This window comes from Abrus precatorius, unplaced genomic scaffold, assembly GCF_003935025.1.
Source record: "Abrus precatorius isolate BTA unplaced genomic scaffold, Abrus_2018 Scaffold9, whole genome shotgun sequence".
Lineage (NCBI taxonomy): Eukaryota > Viridiplantae > Streptophyta > Magnoliopsida > Fabales > Fabaceae > Abrus > Abrus precatorius.
Genome location: NW_020874439.1, coordinates 6,148,840 through 6,174,275, shown reverse-complemented (window position 1 = coordinate 6,174,275; position 25,436 = coordinate 6,148,840). Strand labels below are relative to the sequence as shown.

General features: G+C 31.9%; 1 protein-coding gene across 1 annotated transcript; it reads right to left on the bottom strand.

Moving 5' to 3' along the window:
* Positions 1–14,287: 14,287 nt before the first annotated feature.
* On the bottom strand, positions 14,288–24,894 carry LOC113850669 (putative disease resistance protein RGA1). The gene is made up of 4 exons (XM_027481237.1): positions 24,848–24,894; positions 20,201–23,373; positions 19,248–19,400; positions 14,288–14,475 (listed from the first exon to the last, which is right to left on the bottom strand). Exons 1-4 carry the CDS (start codon positions 24,892–24,894, stop codon positions 14,288–14,290), a joined length of 3,561 nt encoding a protein of 1,186 aa, XP_027337038.1.
* Between the last annotated feature and the right edge of the window lie 542 nt (positions 24,895–25,436).

Sequence of the window (25,436 nt, the reverse complement as noted above, 5' to 3'; positions counted from 1 at the left end):
AAGAACTCTTAAGAGTAAAAGTGAAACAAAAAAGAGAAAATTAGTACTAGATGCAATAGAGTGATAAAGACACAATAAAAATATACTTTTAAGGCGATTATACATGAGACTGATAAAAATTACTCTAATTAATTACGTCTTATCATGTAAGCATAGAAGAATCTGTTGTAACATTTCTATTTATTTTAGCATGAGGTCTTAAAATGAGAGTTCTCGGAAGCACTTATATTCAATTTATATTTTTAATTTTGAGAATTTAATTATTTTTGTGAGCATTTATATGCTTTCATCTAATTCATAGTTTATAACATAATATTAAATTTTAATAATAAATTAAACATAAAAAATAAATTTACTGTATCATGATTTTTGAAAAGAAATATGAAGTTATTATCTTTAACAATTTATTTAATTATAATTTTGTATAATTTAGTTAACACATTATTTTTGAAAAAGTTATTAAATAAAATTTTAATGTAAAATTAAAGTTTTTAAAAAATTTTAATGTTACATATTTTAATTCTACATTCTAATTCTTTGAGCACGCCAAACATAGAAACGTAATTCTAAACCAATTCTAATTCTGACGGAATTAGAATTAAAATTATAATTCTGAATATCAATTTGATTCCATACGCCAAACGGACCCTTAGAGAATGATGAAAATTTGATTTAAAGCAATTTACATGCATACTTTTATTCATGTTAATCTCACACCTTAGGCTGATGTGGTCTACTATCTATAACATGAGTCTTGAGGTGGTCTCGTAATGCCTAAATTCTCATTTTGATCCGTGTAGTCATAAAATTTTAAAAATATCATGTTATTCTTTAACTGTCATCTTCGTCGAACATTTAAGTCTTTAGATCCAAATACCATTAATAGACAGTAAATAAATGTTGACATGTCAAGTTAAATGATAGGTGTAATTGATTACATGGCAAAAACGTCATATGTAACATGATATATGTTTTCTTTTCATTTTAATTCTTAAAATTATCACACGTCGGACATTTTAGTACCTTATTCATAAAACCTTTCAATTATTCATCATTCTTCTTCATTGTCCTTGAAACTACCCTTCTCACCATAATCATTCTCAGCATCCTTCTCCCTCTTCCTTACTCTTAGTTACTCTCTCAAGTGCCTGTTACTTTCTTCAAAGTCTCACATGATTCCATTAGCACTTCTCAAAACTCTTCTCTTAACTCTTTGACCTCACCCTTTACATCAACCCACGTGATCTCTATGTTCGAGCGGCTATCATCAGCGTTGCTACACTGGTTTAGGGGTTCATTGTCACTTCTCTAACCTCGACTTATTGTGTTTGAGGACAATTTCCAAGCTCACATAACCAAATGATGGGCAACATTGTTAACGACGCAACATAAAAGCTTAAGGAAGATGGAAAAATGTATATCAATGCAATGATTTGAATTAGAACACTCATGAATGTAACATTTGCATGGGGATTAATCAACAACTCATAATGTAAAATAATAATTTCATACCACCATTTGCAGCAAAAAAAAAAAAATGCAACTTGGAATAGCTAAATAGATAAATTCAAGAGCACTTTCCACCCTTTGAAGCGACCATTGAAGGAAATATCTTACCATGTTTCTTTATGTATATCTGAAACCTATATGTAAATAGTCAATGAAATCATAAGATTGAAATTTGTCCAAACAGTGTCTAAAGCAATGCCTCTACTGCTAACAAAGAAAGCAAATGGTAGCCAAATAGTTTCCACGAGAATAAAGAAGAAGGATGGGCAGTAGAAAGGTTGTAAGAACAAGAGACTAAAATGTCAGGCAGGTAATAATCTCAAGAATTAAAATGAAATGAAAACATGTATCATATTAGATACCATATTTTTGCTATGTAATCAATCACACGTGTCACTTAACATGACATACTATCTAAAGTCAAGAACTAATGTGATATTTTTAAAATTTCAAAGACTAAGATGTTTGACGCTTACTATTGGAGGGATTAAAATGAGGGTGTAGTCTCTCATAATTGTGTATTGCTTTCAGGCTGAAAGGCTACTTTGATTTCCATAAACTTAATTGAATTTGGATGACAACTTGATTGCAGCATAAAGTAGTGCCTTATCTCAATGTGCTTAGTCCTAAAGTGTTGTATTGGGATTTTAGTTAGATTTATTGCACTTGTGTTATCACATCAAAGTTCTTTATTGTTTTTACTTTCCAACTAATAAATCTCCGCAACTGATAATTATCATGGCTTCTTTTTAACAGGCATGACAACAAGGCATGTTGAAGGGTTAGACTAAAACATGTATTTGTAAAACAATTTATTTGGAAGGCAATTATTCTAACTGTTTGCTTCTCCCTTGTGAATGAAACAACCTGTGTTGGATAAATGGAAGTCATTTATGTGTTAACAACATGAAAAAGAAATTAGTCTATATACTGTATTTATAATGGCTACTACTGCACATTCTGCTTGTAGATGCTTCGATCCAAGTTGATTCCAAAAAAATAGTTAATGGTTCTCTGATTGATGGTTGTTTCATCTCTTATTTGTGTGATTTCAATGTTTTTTATAATTCACAATCTTCGTCTTAGTCTTCGTTTCCATGTTCAGAGCAACTTACACTAATTATTAAATCTCAAATTTCCTCCATCACCATTTTGACAGCTTCACTAAGATTATTTAGTTTGAGACAATGTTCAATAGTAATTTCAACGTGTCTATTTCCTACTGCTGTCAATAAAAGATTTTAACAACTATTTATTCGATAAGTACTTAAAAGAAATATATCATTCAATATTTTTGTTACACCATCTATGATTATGAGAAAATAATTTTAATACTCAAGTGAAAATCATCTTTAGGCAAATTAAGTCACATATGCATAATTGCAAATGGAAGAAATAGAATTCACTGCAAAACATGTGAGTATATGAGAAGTTCAGGTTCTCCTCCTCAAATTTTGATTGCCTTATCTTTCCCTGTTATTGTATTTTCAATTTATTTTGAATAATAAATTAATTAGGAAAGTTTAATTTAGAATACTATAATTAATAGTGCCAGAATTTTTAAAACTTTGCTTCTCCCCTTGAATGAATTTGAAGCATTGAGGGGAAAGAGAATGCTAGAATTGTATTATAAACGTGATTTAGTAATTGTATTCTGAAAGGAATGAATTTACGGATAAGTCAATTGTATTTATTTATTTTTCTATAAAATGTTTTATAGAGGCTATTAGTTTCCCTTGACTTTCATTCACCCAAATATGCCAATTTTTTTTTTCAAATTTTGAACATAAAAAATTAAGAATGTACATGATGAGAAATCACTCTACATCAAAAGCACACACCCAGATTTATCAAATGCACAAAACACAGCTAGATGTGACTTGATCAGGTCTTTAGCCTAGTTTTGCAAACATAACCTGGTCTGCAAGACAGGCTCTACTCCACAAAGTTGTCAAAACATTCAACCCAGACGGTTTCGCTAACGCAACTCAATTATAATGGGTAGTGAAGTGAATCTCTTGTTTTCAGTTTTCATTTGCATTTCTCAACATTTGTTTGCCGCTACCCTTTAGAACACAACAACGACACGCTGTTTCTTAAATTAATATGATATTCTTCACTCACTTGTATGTGTCAAGCACTTCTAACACTTGCTTTTATATTTGCAAATGTTGAGTATTAGAACAATTGACTAAGAAACAGGACAATATTTTAGTATTGTATACTTCTTCCATGCATTATAGTCTTCTTTTTAAAACAAAACCTCTTTCTTAATCTGATAAATTAGTTAATTCTGTTAGTAGCTATCCATCACTTTTCTCTACCCTTAATCTGATAGGACGCATCACTATATATACTCAAAACATGAATAATCAAGTCTTCAACAATTTACAAGGATTAAAACATAAACATAATAGTAAAGGAATTTTATTATGTGAACAGAAAAGAACAAATAAGAAGATGCGAAGGAAGCAAGGGATTTTATTTATGATATGAGATATTCAGTAAAAAAAAAAAAACCTCTAAACCATGGGAATTTATTTAGTTACACAATAAGGTATTTTTAAAATTTATTTTTTAAAAATAACTGGATATAAATTCATAAATTATATATAAAGATAGATAAATATTTTTACACTAATCTATAAATATTTATATTACTTAAAAATTATATTTCACTCATTATATATTTTTAAAAAATATTGTATAATCATATTGTAACGTATTGGTGATTATTTTCAACACTCTTGGTAAGCAGACCAAGTTTCATTGTAGTAATACAGTATCCATCTTCAAGGATTTTGTGATAAAAGTAATTTCTTGTGTTGATTCATAAATTTGTTTTATAAATTAATTCTAATGTGATACATGATGTATTAGAAATTATTTTTAGTAATACTTTGATTATTTTATAAAATGAGGATTTAGTGGGCGATGGAAGCTCACCTTTATAAATACTTTCAGGTAATGAAAATGAAGAGATAAGAAAGGTGAATCCGTTCTAGGATCATACTCGCATTGGACAGTAAAAAAAGAAACTATTCTGTTAGGATTTATTTGACTGGAAAAGCTGTAATGATATTAATTATGTTTCTATTCAGAGCTAATCATAATATATAATTATTTTTAATGTTGATTTTAAAATTGATAAATTTTGAAAATTCTCATAAACGATGATTTAAAGTACATATACAATAGTTAATAATTAATCGTTAATATGAAATTTTAGCTTTATTCTAATTATAAATTAAAAATATTGAAAATGCATTTTTAATTTTATTATGAATGAGATTTATGTAAAAAAAATTAATATTTACTGATTTTTATTGGTTTAGATTTTATATACACAAAAATCTTTCTAAATCATATATTTCTTTTACTTATTTTAATCAAATTGTATTGATATCTGTACGTTTAAATTAGAAAATTATTTAAATAAAGCGTGGACGTTACAATTACAATAAAAAATAATAGAATAATTTATTTAAAATAAATAAAAATAAAGTTATGAATTCACGGTTGGCAGGAAATAGTCTTTGGGAGCATTGAATGGAGAATAATATGATTTTCTTTGAAAGAACTTAAAAGAATAACCATTAAAATCTGGCCAATAAATTGTTGAATGAATGACCAAGAAGATTGAACAGTTGCAATAAGAAATGAAAGAGAAAGATAACATTCTACACCAGTTGTGTTGGATGGTCAGATACCATGAATTGGGAATCTATTTGTAATTGTGACGCAACTTCTATTCACAAATAGTAAGTTGCGAGCAATTATAGAGCTAGAAGAATGTAGTAGTTAACAGGTGAAGCTTGATCTCATAAATTGAATATCTTCTTTTAATTGTTTAGAATGATTCAAAGTTAGGAACACTGTGAATCTTAGAATGATACTCAGAAATGCATTTAAATTATATTTTAAAAGTTAAAAGAATTTTTTTAATTTTTTAATGTTAAAATAATTAAATAATTATTTTAATATTTAAATTATAATTCTTTTTTATTATTTTAAAACTAAATTAACTAATAAAATAAATATAAATATACACGTGTAAATATATGCAACGCATTGATATGTTATATGTTTACTAATGACTCGTATTGTTGTAATTAAAAATAAAAGTTTTCAACTTGTCATTGAGATCTCACGAATAAAATAAAAAAACGAGAAAAACTAAAAATAAAAAGAAAAAGAAGTAGAAAGTTAAGAGGGTAGTATGCAAAAAGTCATGTTTCATGATTAGGGTGTGGAACAGAGTGTATTTGCAATTATTAAGCAGTAACATCTTTCTTTGCAATTTCGCATCCAAAACTACAAATAAGTTGGTAGGAATATATATCTTACTGCATTTATAAACACATCTTTAAGAAAGTATAAAAAAAACAACAAATTAATTATATGAAAAATAATTATACGATTATAAATTCAGGAGATAAAACATCTGACTACTACATCCTAGCTCACAATGGCCAGCAAATTACTGTCTTATGAAGAGAAGTTGCTTTGCCGTACCAAATAGATTTCCAATTCATGGCATCTGACCATCCAACACAACTGGTAGAGTGGAATACTGTCCAATCTTCTTGGCCATTCATACAACAACTTATTGACCAAATTTAATTGACCATTATTTCCAGTTCTAGCAGAAGGATTGAAGAATGCACATAGGAAAGCTTATTTCGAAGGCCTCTAATGTTGTCTCTCAAGATCGGAAATCCAAAAATGATTGGACTTAAAAAAGGTGAAACAAGGGTCACAAGTAGCTTGCACAGAAAAAAAGAAAGATATTTTAGGGCTTCTAATATTGTCTATCAAAAGAAGTCACATTTCAAGAGTGTGACAGAAGTCACATGCAACACAAGGGCATTTGCATGATCATGTAGAATGCTTAATTCCAATTCACAGAGTCAACTTAGTAAGGATATAATACTCGATGAAAGTCAAGTCATGAATATAAAGTCATGAATATAGAATTTGGCGAAGAAATTATTTTAGATTTTTAGAGACACAGTTAACAAACACCATAATTCTAGGATTGATGAAAGAAATGAAGAGAAGCTTATGGTGAAAGTGATGGGGATACATCCCCAATGCTTAAGTCTCATTCTCTTACAACTCACTTTGTTATGATATTATAATTTAAAGAACTTTCAATTCTCTCTTAAAATATTAGAAGAGCTTATAACAAGAGGGGACAAATGCATGTTAAGGATCTTATTAATAGATACTAGCCTATAATAATTTTTTCTTTCTGAGACTTACATTGAATTTACTAAAACTTCTCATACTTGGACGTGAGTGGGTTATTTACTCATCTCAGTGGTTGAGACCCAAGGGCACTTAGATGGTTTATAGATTTTTGCTCAAGAAAATAATTAGTTTAGTCTTATGTTCACTCATATTGACCCTCATTTTATCACCATTAAAATAGAGATAATAGACAAAGAATGACACTACTACACTTGTGTTATGCCAGCTCTATTGCCACTAGAAGAGAAAAAATGTGGATAACTTTAAGTGGTGTTTATGCCAACTGTTCTACTCCATAGATATTGATTTGGAGATTTCAACGAGTTGCATTTTTCTTGTAAGCAAAAAGGTGAGATTTTTTTTTCATACCACAATGTTCAATATCAGACTTACTTAATGAGTATGACTTAACCAATATTCCTTTATTAAGTTGCGTATTCACTTGGCATATGAATAATAATGGTCAACATTATTTTTTGAAGAAATTTGATAGAGGTGTAACTAATCTTAGTTAAGGAGATTTCTAGAAGTTTTTGCTAAGACACTTATTCTTTTGCACTATGATCATAGGTTGAAAGATAGTAAGACGATGAAGTATTGTTAAATCCACGTTGTAAGTTGATTTATATTTTTAGTTGTAAAGAAAGTTAGAATAGTCGAAGAAATGCATAAAAGTAAGCTAAAATGACTATTTTTCTCCTAGAAGCTTCTTAGAAGTAAAAGATGAAATTCATTTGTATTTTATAGCAAAATAAGTGATTATATGTGTTTTTAAGGTAGAAATGCCAAGGTAAAAGATTGAGCAAAAGTAAAATAGAATGCTGAAGCATGATGTGAAGATGAAGATGCAAGTTAGGACATCTAGTTATGAATGTCCTAACATTCAATCTTTGAAGAATATTTTAAAAGATGCGAGTTGGAGCATTCGGTTTTCGATTATAACATGCATTCAATCTTCCCGATTGGAATTATTTTCTTTACCACATGCAACTTTTCATTTGATTACCACAATCAACATAAACACTTCACTTTGGAGCTTGTGAGAAGTCCATGATGATATTTTCATTGGTGAGTTTAATACAAAGGTAATTCAACAATTAATTCACCCTCTTAACTCATTTCTAAATATTATATTTTAAAATGATATCATGTATTCTTCAAGTATCAACAAAAGATAGCATGCCAATTGATTGTTTCGTAAATTTAAGTAAAGATTGTTTGCTTTCAAGACAAAATAGTTATGCTCAAGTCAAATCTCTACATAAGGTGTAGATGGATTTGAATGTTAAACATTTTAATTGGATTTTGACGCAAGTGTAGTTGAAGAATAGTGTCCTATGATGAATACCAATTTTTATCCAATTCAAGTGGTTCTTAATCACATGAAATTATCAATTGTGTATGATCGCAAGCAAGTAAGCTAAGGAAATTACGCACCAAATGTAACACCTTATATTTCTTTCCTCAATACATGATAAATTTTCATAAAAATTAATATGGTAAAGTAAATTTTCCTTCAAAACTTTCTAATAAGGAAAAGACATTGAAATGATATAAGGTTCATAGAGTAAAATTTCATTAATTCATAAGTACTTTAGGAAAACAAAGATTCTAAAGTTTTCATCAGCAATAAAGAGGAATAGTAGTTTTACAACATTTTCAAAAGAACGCTATAGAACTGAAAATATTCATTACATAACTCAAAATAACTAAGTCCTATAGCAGTTCTCATCCATCCATGCACTGTGAGCCTGATACTATTCGTCCTGGTTTCCTGAAAAATGTTGTGTAAGGGTGAGTCTCTACCCTACCACTCATACATAACATATACATTCTTCACAAAACACATCTTATCACGATTAACGAAAACATCATGGCATTACATATCACAAAGTTATATAAAGCATATTCTCATCTCAACGCGCATTACATTACACATATTCACAATTTCTTTTACTTTTATCCGCGCTTACTGCGCCCTGTGGCCACAGTTATCCGATGCCTCTATCTCGAGGTCTTACACATTCATGTAAATAGTCGCCTGATGGCCCAATGCAATACGGATACAACGCATGCAATAGACAGCCCCTTAGCAAAGGTAATGGTCAGGAGTCAAGTCGAGAAATAAGTGTGTGGCCATGTGGTGCATTCGAACACAATATTCCGTGCACAATCCCGAATGTCACTCACCACCCTGCATTTCCCCAAGATATCCCATATCGTCTCCATCTTCCACTTCCCCAGTGTATCTCTGTAACTATTTACATCATATCTTTTTCCATCTCATACTCTTTTGAGCATATTCACATGTTCACATATACCATTTATCATGTTTACACATATTTTTCATTATATTTCCACATACTTTTCATCATATACATCAAACCATGGCACATTCACAATACACATCATTTTTACATAAAACACAATATATTCAAACATGAAACATCCATCTCTTCGTATATTTTATATCACAAAATCATAAAATCATATCAACCATCCTCAATATACCTTATCATGCCCTATTTGAACATAATATCCCAATTTCACCATGTACTCATCATAAAATCACATAAACAACTAATTATTCTCACTTTTCACCGATTATTTCTCATAAAACAGGGATTATTTCATATATAATTACATACATGACAAGATCTATGAGAATACAAGTAATAAACATAACGAAATGATAAAGTAGAGCCCCCCTTACCTCAAAACAGAGCTTTTACAAGGATTTAACCGAAGGTTTAACTCTAGAACGGGGGTTTTCTTGTAATCCTTTAGATCGAACGTAGAATCACAGATCTGAAGAAAAATCTAAGTTTAGGAGGTTTAGTATGGGAGAAAATGGCGAGATATGACTTTAGAACCTTTGAGAACCTTGGATAGGAGTGAAGAAATGAAAATTCCGTCTGCAACCCCCTTTTTATAGAAAATTTTCGAAGTTACTGTTCACCGCCGAATTTACTGTTCACCGCCGGAACACTGTTCACCGCCATACTGTTCATGGCGGAAACACTGTTCGCGGTAACTGTTCACGCCGGAAACACTGTGCACACGTACTGTACACGGATTGTGACGTCATGCTGATGTCATTGATGACGTCATCGTCACTATACAAAGGCGGTTTCACTGTTCATATGCGGTTTACTGTTCATCGACACTGTTCATAGGCGGTTTTACTGTTCACTTTTTTTTTTTTTTTTTTAAATAAATTCTATCCAAATCTATTCCAATTATACTTTAACAAACCTCATTTTATTTAAATCAAAATATAGGATGTTACAATTCTCCCCTCCTTTAAGGAATTTCGTCCCCGAAATTCGCTAAGTTACAAAAAGATCAGGATATAATTCTCTCATCTTATTCTCAGTTTCCCATGTAGCATCTCCCTCATCACTAGTACTCCATACTACTTTAACTAATGAAATATCCTTATCCCTTAATTTCTTAACACGATGATCAATAATTTTCACCGGTTGTACATCATAGGACAAATTCTCTCTCACTTGAACAGGATCAAGTTCTATAACATGAGTAGGGTCAGGAATATATTTCCTAAGCTGAGATACATGAAATACAGGATGCAAGTTTGAGAGATTTGGAGGCAAAGCAATTTCATAAGCAACAGGACCAACTTTACTTAGCACTTCAAATGGCCCAATAAACTTAGGAGATAACTTCTTGGATTTTAAAGCTCTTCCAACTCCAGTTATAGGTTAAACTTTCAAAAACACATGATCACTCACCTGAAACTCCAAAGGTTTTCTCCTCTTATCATAGTAACTCCTTTGCCTATCTTGTGCTATTTTCATCTTTTCTCTGATCAATTTGATTTGCTCATGTTGCTTCTGAACCATATCTGGCGCATATAGGATTGCCTCTCCAGTTTCATACCAACATAAAGGGGTTCTACACTTTCTTCCATACAGAGCCTCAAATGGAGCCATTCCAATGCTTGCATGATAACTGTTATTATACGTGAATTCCACCAACGGTAGACATTCCTCCCAAGTTCCTTGTTGTTCCATCACACAAGCTCTCAACAAATCCTCCAAGGACTGTATTGTTCTTTCAGTCTGACCATCAGTTTGTAGATGATAAGCTGAACTAAGTTTTAACTTAGTACCCAAGGCTTTTTGCAGACTCTCCCAAAATCTCGATGTAAACCTTGGATCTCTATCTGACACAACACTGGTTGCACTCCATGCAATCTGACTATCTCTCTCACATACATATCTGCTAGCTTCTCCAACTTGTACTTCATATTAATGGAAAGAAAATGAGCTGCTTTAGTCAATCTATCTACTATCACCCAAATTGCATCATGATTACTCTTGGTTCTTGGCAAACCAGACACAAAATCCATAGAAATACTATCCCACTTCCACTCAGGAATTTCTAATGGCTGCAACATCCCAGGTGAACGTTGATGTTCTACCTTCGCCTTTTGACAAGTTAAACACTTTGCTACATACTCAGCCACATCCTTCTTCATTCTATTCCACCAAAAATTCTTACGAAGATCTTGATACATTTTTGTCGCACCAGGATGAAAACTCATTCTGCTTTTATGCGCCTCCTCAAGTATCATCTGCTTAAGCTCATTATTGGAAGGAATACATACACGGTTTTTGAACTTAATCAATCCATTTGCATCACAATGGAACTCCAAATCCTTTCCTTCACCCCTCTGCCTCATCATTTCTTGCAAGAATATATCTTCTTGTTGGGCATCACGAACCCTAACTAAGAAATCATTGTTGATTATCAAAGTCCCAAGATACAAACTCTGAGGTCGCACCTCTACTGCCAAATTCATATCTCGAAACTTCTCAATCAACTCAAATTCTTTCACCATCATACTTGCCATATGCAAAGACTTCCTACTTAAAGCATCAGCAACCACATTTGCCTTCCCATGATGATAAGACAATGTAAAATCATAATCCTTCAGAAATTCCATCCACCTTCTCTGCCTCATATTTAGCTCTTTCTGATCAAACAAGTACTTCAAACTCTTGTGATCACTAAATACCTCAAATTTCGCCCCAAATAGATAATGTCTCCATATCTTAAGGGCAAAAACCACCGCGGCTAATTCTAGGTCATGAGTAGGATAATTAACTTCATGAGGACGCAACTGCCTCGAAGCATAAGCAACTACCCTTCCATCCTGCATCAAGACACAACCAAGCCCTTGCCCAGATGCATCACAATACACATCAAATTTCTGTTCTGGATTAGGCAAGACTAAGACAGGGGCAGATGTTAACTTTTCTTTCAGCTTTTGGAAACTAGCTTCACACTCTTCATTCCACACAAACTCCTTTCCTTTTCTTGTTAACTTCGTCAAAGGAAAAGCTATTTTAGAAAATCTTACAATGAATTTCCTATAATAGCCAGCTAGTCCCAGAAAACTGCGAATTTCTGTGGGATTAGTAGGCCTTGGCCATTGAGCCACTGCCTCCACCTTTACTGGATCCACCATAATGCCATCTTTCGATACCACATGTCCCAAAAATTGGATTTGTGGTAACCAAAATTCACACTTAGAGAATTTTGCATACAACTGTCTTTCTCTTAGTATTTGCAAAACAATTCTCAAGTGTTCTGCATGTTCTTCATGAGTCTTAGAATAAATCAGAATATCATCTATAAATACTACAACAAATTTATCCAAAAACTCATGAAAAATTCTATTCATATAGTCCATGAATACTGCAGGAGCATTAGTCACACCAAATGGCATAACTAGATACTCATAGTGGCCATATCGGGTTCTAAACGCTGTCTTGGGAATATCCTCACTCTTGACTCTGATCTGATGATAACCAGATCGCAGATCAATCTTTGAAAATACAGAAGCTCCTCGTAACTGATCAATCAAGTCATCAATTCGAGGAATAGGATACTTGTTCTTTATTGTTACCTTATTCAATTGCCTATAATCAACACACATCCTCATGCTCCCATCTTTCTTTTTCACCAAAAGAACAGGTGCTCCCCAAGGTGACACACTTGGCCTTATAAACCTTTTCTGCAATAATTCTTCTACCTGTTTCTTTACCTCAGCCAACTCCACTGGTGACATCCTATATGGTGCAACAGAAATAGGATTTGCTCTCGGAATGAGATCAATAGTAAACTCAATCTCTCTTTCCGGTGGCAATTCAGTAACATCATCAGGGAAAACTTCTAAAAAATCTCTAACCACTGGGATATACTCAGGCTTCATTTCCTTTTCAGTCTCAATTGAAAATAGAACCATGAAAGCCTTAGCACTCATTACATTTTCCAATGGATCTGGACCTAAGAGTTTGGCACTTTCTGATACTTTAGTGCCAAAAATCAAGACTTTCTCTTTACAGTCCAATAGAACATGGTTGGATGACAACCAATCCATTCCCAAAATTACATCAAGTTAGGAAAGAGGTAAACAAATCAAATCTATACTAAAACTCCTACCATGTACCATCACAGGACAACCTAAACACACAGAAGAAGTTGCTACAGGCTTACCCGTAGGAGTAGATACAATAACATCACAAAACAATTCAGATACAGGTAATTCTAGACATCTCATACAATACACAGAAATAAAGGAATGAGTAGCACCAGAATCAAACAACACATCTACAAGTCGGTCTTTTATGATACATTTACCTCTAATAAGCTCCTCTGATTTTGAAGCCTCGGCTCCACTCATAGCAAAAACTTTGCCCTTCACATTTGGCTTTGTTCCAGTGCTTGCTCTAGATTCAGGTCTTTGTTCCACACTCATGCTTCCGCTCTTTTGTGGAGCAGACCAACAGACACTAGCAGAGTGTCCCATTTTCCCACAAATGTCACATGTTGGTGGAAGTTGAGGACAATTCTTTTTAATATGAGGTCCACCACACTTGAAACATTTTAGTGGCCTTCTGAAAGAACCTGAACCACCACTACTATCTTCTTGAGATACAGTCCCCTTCACTTGAGACTGATTTGGACTAGAGTAAGGTCCTCTAGAAAATCTTGGAGGCCTTTGGTCTTGCCTCACAGGACCACCGATTCTGGTATCCACTGTCTTACCCTTAGTATTGGCTTCAAATATTCTGCATTTACTCACTAGAGTGGGTAAATCTGTCAGCTGGAATACACTAATAGCAGCTCGAATATCTGGCCTAAGCCCATGTTCAAATTGAGCACATAGATCTTCCTCTCCATCATTATGTTGATAGTGAGGCCAGTATTTCATCAATTCATGAAATTTAGCAGCATATTCACCTACAGACATGTTTCCTTGTTTCAACTCAAGGAACTCCCTAGCCTTCTGTTTCTTTAAATCTCTAGGGAAATAATTTCCCAAGAAAGTTGCCTTAAATGTCTCCCAAGGAATATAACCATCTTCTTGCAGTAGAGTTTGACTAGCAAATCTCCACCAGTCCTCAGCTTCTCCACTCAGCATATAAGTAGCATAAGTTACCTTATGCTCCTCTCTACATCCCATGGCATGAAAAATCTTCTCCACATTTGCTATTCATCTCTGAGCTCCCTCAGGATCAAACTTTCCCTCAAATTTCAGAGGGTTATGCCTAGTAAAAGAAGAAAGTCCTCTATACTCGGCTGGTTCAGCCTCCTGGTTATGTGCCAAAGTCTCTAAGACTTGGGTCATGCGCTCCAGGAGTTCATTTGTAGCACCAGCAGGTCTACCTCTAGCAGCCATAGCTCTAATCATGCAATAAACTCAAATCAATTATTAATCTATCATAGATAGATCTAGTTCACGTAATTCACATCTAACAAGTCATATTAGCAAATAATCATTTCATATTCTAGTATATCTATTACACAACATAGACATGTTAGTCCCATACCCCAGTCTGGTCTGGATGAACTGCTCTGATACCAAAATTGTAACACCTTATATTTCTTTCCTCAATACATGATAAATTTTCATAAAAATTAATATGGTAAAGTAAATTTTCCTTCAAAACTTTCTAATAAGGAAAAGACATTGAAATGATATAAGGTTCATAGAGTAAAATTTCATTAATTCATAAGTACTTTAGGAAAACAAAGATTCTAAAGTTTTCATCAGCAATAAAGAGGAATAGTAGTTTTACAACATTTTCAAAAGAACGCTATAGAACTGAAAATATTCATTACATAACTCAAAATAACTAAGTTCTATAGCAGTTTTCATCCATCCATGCACTGTGAGCCTGGTACTATTCGTCCTGGTTTCCTGAAAAATGTTGTGTAAGGGTGAGTCTCTACCCTACCAGTCATACATAACATATACATTCTTCACAAAACACATCTTATCACGATTAACGAAAACATCATGGCATTACATATCACAAAGTTATATAAAGCATATTCTCATCTCAACGCGCATTACATTACACATATTCACAATTTCTTTTACTTTTATCCGCGCTTACCGCGCCCTGTGGCCACAGTTATCCGATGCCTCTATCTCGAGGTCTTACACATTCATGTAAATAGTCGCCGGATGGCCCAATGCAATACGGATACAACGCATGCAATAGACGGCCCCTTAGCAAAGGTAATGGTCAGGAGTCAAGTCGAGAAATGAGTGTGTGGCCATGTGGTGCATTCGAACACAATATTCCGTGCACAATCCCGAATGTCACTCACCACCCTGCATTTCCCCAAGATATCCCATATCGTCTCCATCTTCCACTTCCCTAGTGTATCTCTGTAACTATTTACATCATATCTTTTTCCATCTCATACTCTTTTGAGCATATTCACATGTTCACATATGCCATTTATCATGTTTACACATATTTTTCATTATATTTCCACATACTTTTCATCATATACATCAAACCATGGCACATTCACAATACACATCATTTTTACATAAAACACAATATATTCAAACATGAAACATCCATCTCTTCGTATATTTTATATCACAAAATCATAAAATCATATCAACCATCCTCAATATACCTTATCATGCCCTATTTGAACATAATATCCCAATTTCACCATGTACTCATCATAAAATCACATAAACAACTAATTATTCTCACTTTTCACCGATTATTTCTCATAAAACAGGGATTATTTCACATATAATTACATACATGACAAGATCTATGAGAATACAAGTAATAAACATAACGAAATGATAAAGTAGAGCCCCCCTTACCTCAAAACAGAGCTTTTACAAGGATTTAACCGAAGGTTTAACTCTAGAACGGGGGTTTTCTTGTAATCCTTTAGATCGAACGTAGAATCACAGATCTGAAGAAAAATCTAAGTTTAGGAGGTTTAGTATGGGAGAAAATGGCGAGATATGACTTTAGAACCTTTGAGAACCTTGGATAGGAGTGAAGAAATGAAAATTTCGTCTGCAACCCCCTTTTTATAGAAAATTTTCGAAGTTACTGTTCATCGCCGAATTTACTGTTCACCGCCGGAACACTGTTCACCGCCTTACTGTTCATGGCGGAAACATTGTTCGCGGTAACTGTTCACGCCGGAAACACTGTGCACACGTACTGTACACGGATTGTACGCGTACTGTACGCGGATGTGACGTCATGCTGATGTCATTGATGACGTCATCGTCACTGTACAAAGGCGGTTTCACTGTTCATACGCGGTTTACTGTTCATCGACACTGTTCATAGGGAGTTTTACTGTTCACTTTTTTTTTTTTTTTTTAAAATAAATTCTATCCAAATCTATTCCAATTATACTTTAACAAATCTCATTTTATTTAAATCAAAATATAGGATGTTACACCAAATCTATTCTTGAACAATAGAAAAAATAAAAGGGACTAACTTAAAAAGGTAAAAAAGCATCATAGAATGACTTACAAGCTCGAGCATTAAAAACCTGTTCAGAATAGAGAATGACTCCTTGTTGCCTAGAATCCTATGAGACTTAGGGTATAATAATCAACTCAATTTCAAATGATGAAGTAACAACACTTCCTTTTAACATATCAAATCTTGAAGTGTTGTTTTGCTAATGACAAGCATGTTATCTTAAGCTGTAAATAATTGAGCTTCTAATACAATTTTACTTGTTAAGCAACAACAATAATGTAGCCATATCTAACTATGTGCACTCTGTGACACCCTTACTACTTATTACGCTATTAATATAAATATAATATTAAAATAATCCAAGTAGTAAGAAAGTCACATGTATGAGTTTACGTCTGTTTACATTAATAGAAACTAAATACACCATTTGCACCAGTTATCCAAATACATATATACATATCATCTGTCAAAATATACAGTCATCCAGTCATATAAACATATGTACATAGCTGATTTACATACAAAATAAAGTGGAGTCACGATATCAGAGACAACAATAACAAAAATGACCTCACAAGCTTTCTTCCTAGACCCATGATTATCAAAAATACCATTTCCTTCAAAAGTTAACAGTACTCTAGAATTTTCACTAATTTTTTGTAATTAATTGAAACAATTAGATAAAAATCTCAAAATTTAAAAATAATCATGAAATATATTAAACATAACTATAAAATAATTTTTGACACTATTGATCCTTTAGTTGGTGTCCAAAATTTTTACACACAATTCTTGCTTGAGCATATAACTAATTTACTTAAAATTAACCAGAAAATCCAAAAATATTCATTAATTACAAAAAAAATTATTTTTATATTCCAAATAATATTTATAAATAAAATATAAAATTTTTATAATTTTTACTATTATTATTATTATTATTTTTAAAATAAAATATTATTTTTAACTTTATACAGTAATTTTAACCAACACAAATTGACACTTTTTGAAACTTAAAAATTTTAAAATTAAAAATTACTAAAAATTTCTTAAAAATATACCTAACAATTTTGTCTAAAGCATCTCATGCTAATTCTATTCCAATTTTTCTCAAAAATCAAATACTATACTTTAACTTAGAACTATATTAATAAATTAATCGTTTAGTAAAATCGAGGATGTGCTACTAGATCAAGCAATTCCAATGAGTTCTATGAATAAATAAATTAAGAATAAGGTATTTCAATTAATGATATCGTAACTTAATTATTGACAATATATAAGTTCTCTTTGACCAAACAATTAAAAATTTGATTCATACCACTCATGTTTCTCTAGTAAAAAGTTTAATTTCAACACAAAACAGAGTGAAACTACGCATTCTGTGTTGTAGTCACAAAAGGATTACCATGAATAACACAAATATCTTGATAACTAAGTGAATTAAAAGAAAGGTCATTGGGAGAAGCAAGGACTGGCAAGAGCTAACTGTACCCTTCATCTTCTGATAATAACCACTTTTGGAATAATAGTAATGCAAAATCATTGGTCAAATTATGTTTTTTCCATAACCATTAGGTTGAACCATAGGTAGTCTATGCACCAAACAAAAATAAAAAGTGGGCATTAATTAGTCTACCATTAGTAGAGCACCAACTACTAATATAATCTTCGTAAATTGGGCTGGATTCCATGATTTGAAGAACAATCTGGAGCAAAAGGAAATATAAAAGAACACCTATTTGTGGTATAAATACTCATAACATACCTGAACTTCCATTTTGCCTTTCTTTGTAGAAAATATATGCAATGAGAAACAATTACTGTAAAACTGACTGGTTTTATATATATTTCATTTACTGAGTTGCAGACCAATAATTTGTACAATTAACTAATATCAATTAACTCCATACCATAACTAATCAGATGATCTAGATTATAAATATTATATTACATGATATAACGGGAATTTCCTTTCTGGATTATTAATATTAAAATACTAGGCTTTTAGAAGAGAAAAAAATGGATACTAAATAAGATAATTCCTTTTTCTATAATTTTAATCTTAAAATGTTGTCCAACAAAAACATATCCACTTAACAAAGAAGTAAAAGAAATGATCACATCCAATATTTCATAGGAAGATATGAAGAAATAGAAACATTGGAGCATAGGTAGTGAAAAAAATGAGAACATTCTTATAATGTTTTCCAAAAGAACAGATTGGAGAAAGAAAAACATCATTGCTGCATCTGAAAATAACATAAATCTTTGAGCCAGTAGTGGTCTTAGCCTTTTTTTTTTTTTTACCAGAAGCATTCTTTGTATAAAATAGGCACTCAAGGTGCAGGAAAAGACATCCTTGTTAACAGTGAACAGCAGTGAGAATCATAACAAATAATGAAAAACATAAAGTGAATTTTACAGTCTGATGAACATGTAGCCAAAATTTAGTTTTGGTTGTCTTTCAAACTCTTTCCTTGTTTTCATCAAAAAGCAATCACATATATGATTTTGTTGTAAATTATGGTATAGTTTGATACTTTGATTATTATTTCATTAGTAATTAATTACTCAAATAAATTAATTAATAACATAATTCAAATAAAGAAAATCGTTGTACATGGACTCCAAAGCATCACAGTAAAAGAAAACCGAAATAAATCATCAATCGATAATATTTACCTGTCCAAGTGACACATAATGACTTAAAAAATTCTCCCAAGGAAATAGCCAGCAGTGTCTCAAGAAGAATCTCTGCACAGGACCTACTCCGCCATCCCAAACCAATTGCACTCCACTTGCTTGCGTTTCTTTCAAACAAGTCACCAGTTGAGGCTGAGAATTATGATATAGATAAAAGGTTGAATGGAACCAAATCTACAGAGATGCGGTAACTCTCGAAATAATGCTATCAACATTTTCTATTACTGTAGCTGAAAAAAAAAAAATAGACAAGGAAAATAAATAAGAAACATTGGAGTTTTCATGTTTGATAAAAGGGTAAAAATTAAAGGAGAACCTACTCCTTCAAAGCAGGTGAGGTTGAGAAGAAGTTATACAGATTGAGACTTTCACACTTTCCTTTGATGGGGGATTAAGCAGCAAACTCTCAAAATCGTGAGAGTATCCATCACATGTACCTTAGTAGAATATGAATAACGTAGAATAGGAAAAATCTCTAAAATCCAAATACATATAAGGCAATATGTTGGACCAAGGGCCAGGAATCAATTAAGCATGCTGCTCCACCTTGTAAGTAAGCTTGCTGAAAATACTCTTGCATTTGTCTATTATTCAGCAAGTCCTGAGAAGTAATATCAGAGAAATATTTTTAGAACATAAGAGATACAGAACTAAGGTTGAAATTTTTTTTTTCTTGAATTGTCTCCACAAACTGTTCATAACTAGAAATTATGAAATCATAATAGAAAAAGATAAAGGTGATGATTATACTAATTAAATAAGCAATATGTCAAGCGAAACAAAGTGTGCCAATGGGTGTGACGTTAAACAGTTAAAAAATACTCTTTAATTTAATTTTATTAATGTAATAGAATATTTATTCATTAATAAATGGATACTAACTCAAACTAATTAAACAATAGAAACAAGTTTACAGAAAAGGGCAACAATACCTTCATAATCATTCAGAATAATTTGTGGGATGTATGCGATTTGGCGACTAACAGCACTTGTCTCTGTTCTGCATTCTTTAATTAAGAGGGAAGAATAGTTGACCTCAAAGATCTTTAAGTTGGTAAGACGACTCATTCCTTCCGTCAGCGATGCCAATTTTGGGCAATCCAAGATTGAGATATGCTGAAGCGAGGAGAGGTTGCAAATCCAATCTGGCAAAGCCTTTAGGTTTTCACACAAATTTATGGTGATTTGTCTCAGAGAGGTAAGGCAGTTGGTGTCGTCCTTAAACCCGTTTGCAAATTCCTCAAGTGTTTCACTTTCACATAATTTAATTTCAAGAGAGTCGAGAGAAGTTAGTTTTTGCATCCAACCCTTTGGGAAAGCTTTTATGTTCACAGAATCAGAAATGCCTAACTGTTGGAGCATGGTAAGAGGAGCAGCGGATGAAGATGAGTCATGTGAACACGTTGAAACCATTGTGTTCAGCGTTGCTATAAATGGCTCCGCACTGCAATAAATCAAATCTAAAACCTCAACGTTTGGAAAAGCAGGCATGCAAGTCAACTTTGGACACTGAATGATTTCCAGTTGAGAAAGAAGAGGAAACAAAGGAGGTAAGGAGAGATTATGTGAATTTTTAGAATTATTGATATCGACTCCACGCCAACACCATCCCTTAAGCTTGGGACTGTCAAATAATGTCAGGCTCTCCAAAGAGGGGAAGAAGGTTACTGCAAAACCATCTTCATAGAGATATATGTATTCCAATTCATAAAGAGACTTGATCACAAGTGACTTCAAAGACGGGAGACGTTCCAACGGTGGGAGACGGTGGCAATTAGTAAGCTCATAGAGAGTGATACTAACAACATTTGTGAGGAGAGAAAGCCAATTTGGAAAAACAACGCCTGGGTAATAATTCACCTCCAATATCTTAAGATTGTGGTGGGGCTGAAGGTTTTCTAATAATTGTTTGCTGTCACTGTTACAAATTTCCCCATGCTTTGTATCAAACCAATCTAGAGTCAAGGAATGAAGGAATTTTTTTTCTTTTAAATTTACATCATGTGATTCCACAGCCACGTCTCTGACCCTATCGAGATGCTTAATTTTTAATTCTCCTCTGAGGTTTAAGTTCTTCAGTTCATTTAGTGTGCCATATTTTATTTCTTGGCTGTCTCCCACAACAAAGGTCGATAAGAATTGCAAAGAGCATAATTTTCCCAACCCAACTGCCATCCCACTCAAGGGGTCATCCTCATCGTCAGTAATTTCAAGACATCTCAAATTGACTAATTTTGAGACCACTTCAGAAAATGATTTTTCTTCGCATGCCACAAATTTTAATGTTTGTAAGAGAATAAGATTGCTTAGGGATTTGGGAAGACTTATTTGTCCTAATGTCCTGGAAGAGTAAAATGGGTGACCCAAATCAAGATATCTTAAATGCTTCAATTTTCCAACTGAATCAGGCAATATGCAAAACGAAGAGGGCAACATCTTCAAGACACGTAAATATTTGAAATTTGAAATGACAGAAAAATATTCCAAATATTCCTGCTCAGTGTAAGAATCAGACCAGACAATCAAGGTTCGCAGTCTGCTTGCATTCAATGAATCCAATAGATGGATGGCCTCAGATTCTAATGATACGTGCATGGGTCTACCTTCAACTTTTGCTGCCTTATTATCCAAGTAGCAATAATCATTGCCAGCTACTAGCATTGCAAGATCATGCATTAAATCGTGCATTTTGAAACTAATGATCTCACCATATTCACTTCTCGCTTCTTGAAAGAACGAGTTCATCAAAAACATCCTTACAAATTGGTTACCAATATCTTCCATATGTTGTTTATCAGTTGAACATTGAAGGTAACCTTGTGCCATCCATAACTGAATCAACTCATCCTTGAAAATTATCCAATCCTTGGGATACAAAGAGCAGTAAGCAAAACATTGTCTCATCTCTGGGGACAAGTTTAGGTAACTGAGTCTTAGAATTGGCATGATATCTTCTTGCTCTTCACATATTTTCCAGAAGTCACCGCGTAAAACATCTTCCCATTCACTTTCTTTATTTTGTCCTCTTAACAGGCCTCCCAGAGTTTTAACTGCTAGTGGAACTCCTCTACATTTTTTTGCTATTTCTTTCCCCATTGATTCTAGATTTTGATTCACTCCTTTGAAATCATCCTCAAATGCAATGTTCTTCAACAAACTCCAAGATTCTTCTTCAGTCAAACTTTTTAAAGGATAGGAAGTGCTAGTCATTGTCTTTGTTACAATTTCACTTCGAGTTGTGACTAAAATCTTACTATCTTGAGCACCACACATCAAGTAACTTTTCAATTCAACCCACTTTTTATGACTCTCATTCCAAATGTCATCCAAGACCAACAAATATTTCTTACCACTTAAACTTTTATGAAGCTCTTTTTGCAACTTTTCTAATGATTGGTCTTGTCTTTGGCCATCCGTAATTGATTCTAATATTTTCTTCAGAATAGTTTTAACGTTAAAGTTGTCAGAGACACACACCCACATTTTCATTTCAAAAAAATTCTGCACTTCCAAGTCATTATACACCAATTGTGCAAGAGCTGTCTTCCCCAAACCACCAAGGCCAACAATGGCAATCACAGAAACTTTTTGCTTTTCATGAGGTTGTCTCAACAGACCAATAATCTCCTTTTTACTATCATCTCTTCCAATGATATCTGTCTCTGACACAAAAGAACACGTTTCCCTCCATCCACTGTCAATTTGCTTGACCACCGTAGATCTTGGGCATAAATTCAAATTATACATACCTTTTACTACAGCATCAAAACTTTCTCGTGTTGTTTTAATTTCTTCAGCCATTTGAATGGGAAAATCAATAAGATTTGAAGATGAAATGGGATAAAGTATCTTTGTGACTACTTTTTCTCGTTCCTCATCTAAGCTGTGTTTCATAAATTCGATAGCAAGGTCATCCAACAAGTCATCTGCGCGATGAAGTACTTCTTTGAAGTGCATTATCCAATTTCGCACACGAATTTGATCTTGTTTGTGGTCAGCATCAAGGAGCACATCATTGATAGATTCAATTGTCCTCTTTAGCTCTTCCAATTCTTCCGTTACATCATAATTCTGTCCAAATTCAATAAAATCTGTGGAAGCCAACCTGTGAATGACATGTGAAGCAACACCCAGTGTAACTGAGCTATCACTAAAATAATTAAGAACGACTGTACAGATTATGTTAGGATTAAGAGTTTTATATAAATAAAGATACTTAGAGAAATTTAATACTTTTTTATATAAATATAATTGTAAAAATTCACTTAAAATCTGAAATTTTATATAAATATATTTTTTATTTTTAAAATTTAAAATAAAATTAATAAAAAAAAATATTGCTGCGAAAGAGTGTAATTCAAGCATAATTTTAAAATAATAAATTTATTAAATAATTTACTTTTTAGGAAAAGTAAATTTATTTATAATATTATTAATTAATAAAATGATTATGATATTACCATAGACCAAAATCTATATTAACAGATAAAAAAAATATCATATTATTAATACAAGTATTGGAATTTAGATATTTGAGTATTATAGGGGACAATGTATCTATATTCTAAAAGTTTTAACTTTTATTGTTATTGTTAAGTATCAAGTGATTTCTTTTTTTAATAAATTTATAATTTGAGAGTGATATTTAGTGTTTAAATTTATATAATTATATTTTAATTTTAATTAAGTTAAAATATTATTCATTTATTAATTTATTTTCATGAATTAACGTGGTAAAAACTATATTAAAAAGAGCAATACTTTTAAATAAAAAAGAAATATGGTAGAGAAAACATGACAAATATATATATATATATATATATATATAAATTTATATTTTAAAAATATCAGATAAAAAATAGAATGTCATTTAAAAACAATAGTAGTAAAGCTGAACAGTACCAAAAAACTTGTACGGAAATTTGACAAATTTTAACTAATCAAGATTGGTGTTGGTGTGAATAAAAGGAGAAGAAAATATTAACAAATAATTAACAGTCAATCAATCTAAAGAATTATCCAATAATAAAGTCGTCTTAATACCAGAAAGCATTGTCGTAAAAGCATTCGTTACAATTATCAAATTTCATTTTGCAGTATGAGGTGCAAAAGTTTAAAAAGAAATAGTCATGAACATTATCTTGAACATTATGTGTTTAATAGAATATTTATGTATTAATTACTAATGTTACTTTTATATCATAAAAAAACTCAAGGTTTTTTAACCCATCTTTTATGTGTTTGCATATCATTTAATAACTATAAAATGTAGAAATTACAAAATAATATCAATAAAAAAACTTCAAAATACTAAATATTCAAAGAAAAAAAAAGACACATATGTTTCATATACCAAGGAATTTACCTTCAAGAAAGAAGAGAAATAAAACAAAAAATATAAAGTTATTTTTTTGAGATTCATTAAATAATAATGAAAGAGATATCATTAAAAAAAAAAAGGTGAACAGTTAAGAGAAATCTAAAAATAAAATGAGAAACTAACTAAAATAGAAAAACTAAACTGAGATTTGAACAATTTATGAAATAATAGAGAATTAAGAAAGGCAGCGAAAGGGAACCTGCGAATGAGATTTGATGTAACAGCATATGGAATTTGCTGAGCCATCCTTAAAATGATTGAGAGAAGAAGAGGAAAATAGATCTATAATGAGTTAAGTTTGAGTTTGGCGATAGATACATGAAATGGGCACGATTGTAATTAAATAAGTCAACCCATCATTTTCAAATCTTATTGGTTCAATCATTTCATCTTAGCTTAAATCTAATATAAGAAGCCGCCCAAACCACTGTCACGAAAGCAAAATGTTAACTGCAGTATTTAAGATTGAAGATAGGTAACAGAAGGAGATAAATTTTTATTAAGAAAATATTACTATTATTTTAAGAATATAAAATTTTAATAAATATAATTTATTTTTTTATAAATTACTAATTTTAAGTCTCTAAAACTATGTTTAAGAACTGAGTTAAAATATTTATTCATAAAATATAATTATTTTTACATTTTTGTTAACCTTAACTCTTAAAATAGTATGGAAGTTTAAAAATAATGAATTTCTGTTTTAACAAAAATTCATTTATTACATATAAAAGACAAAATTATAATAAATATTTAATTCAATAAAATTTTACAATTATTACTTATTT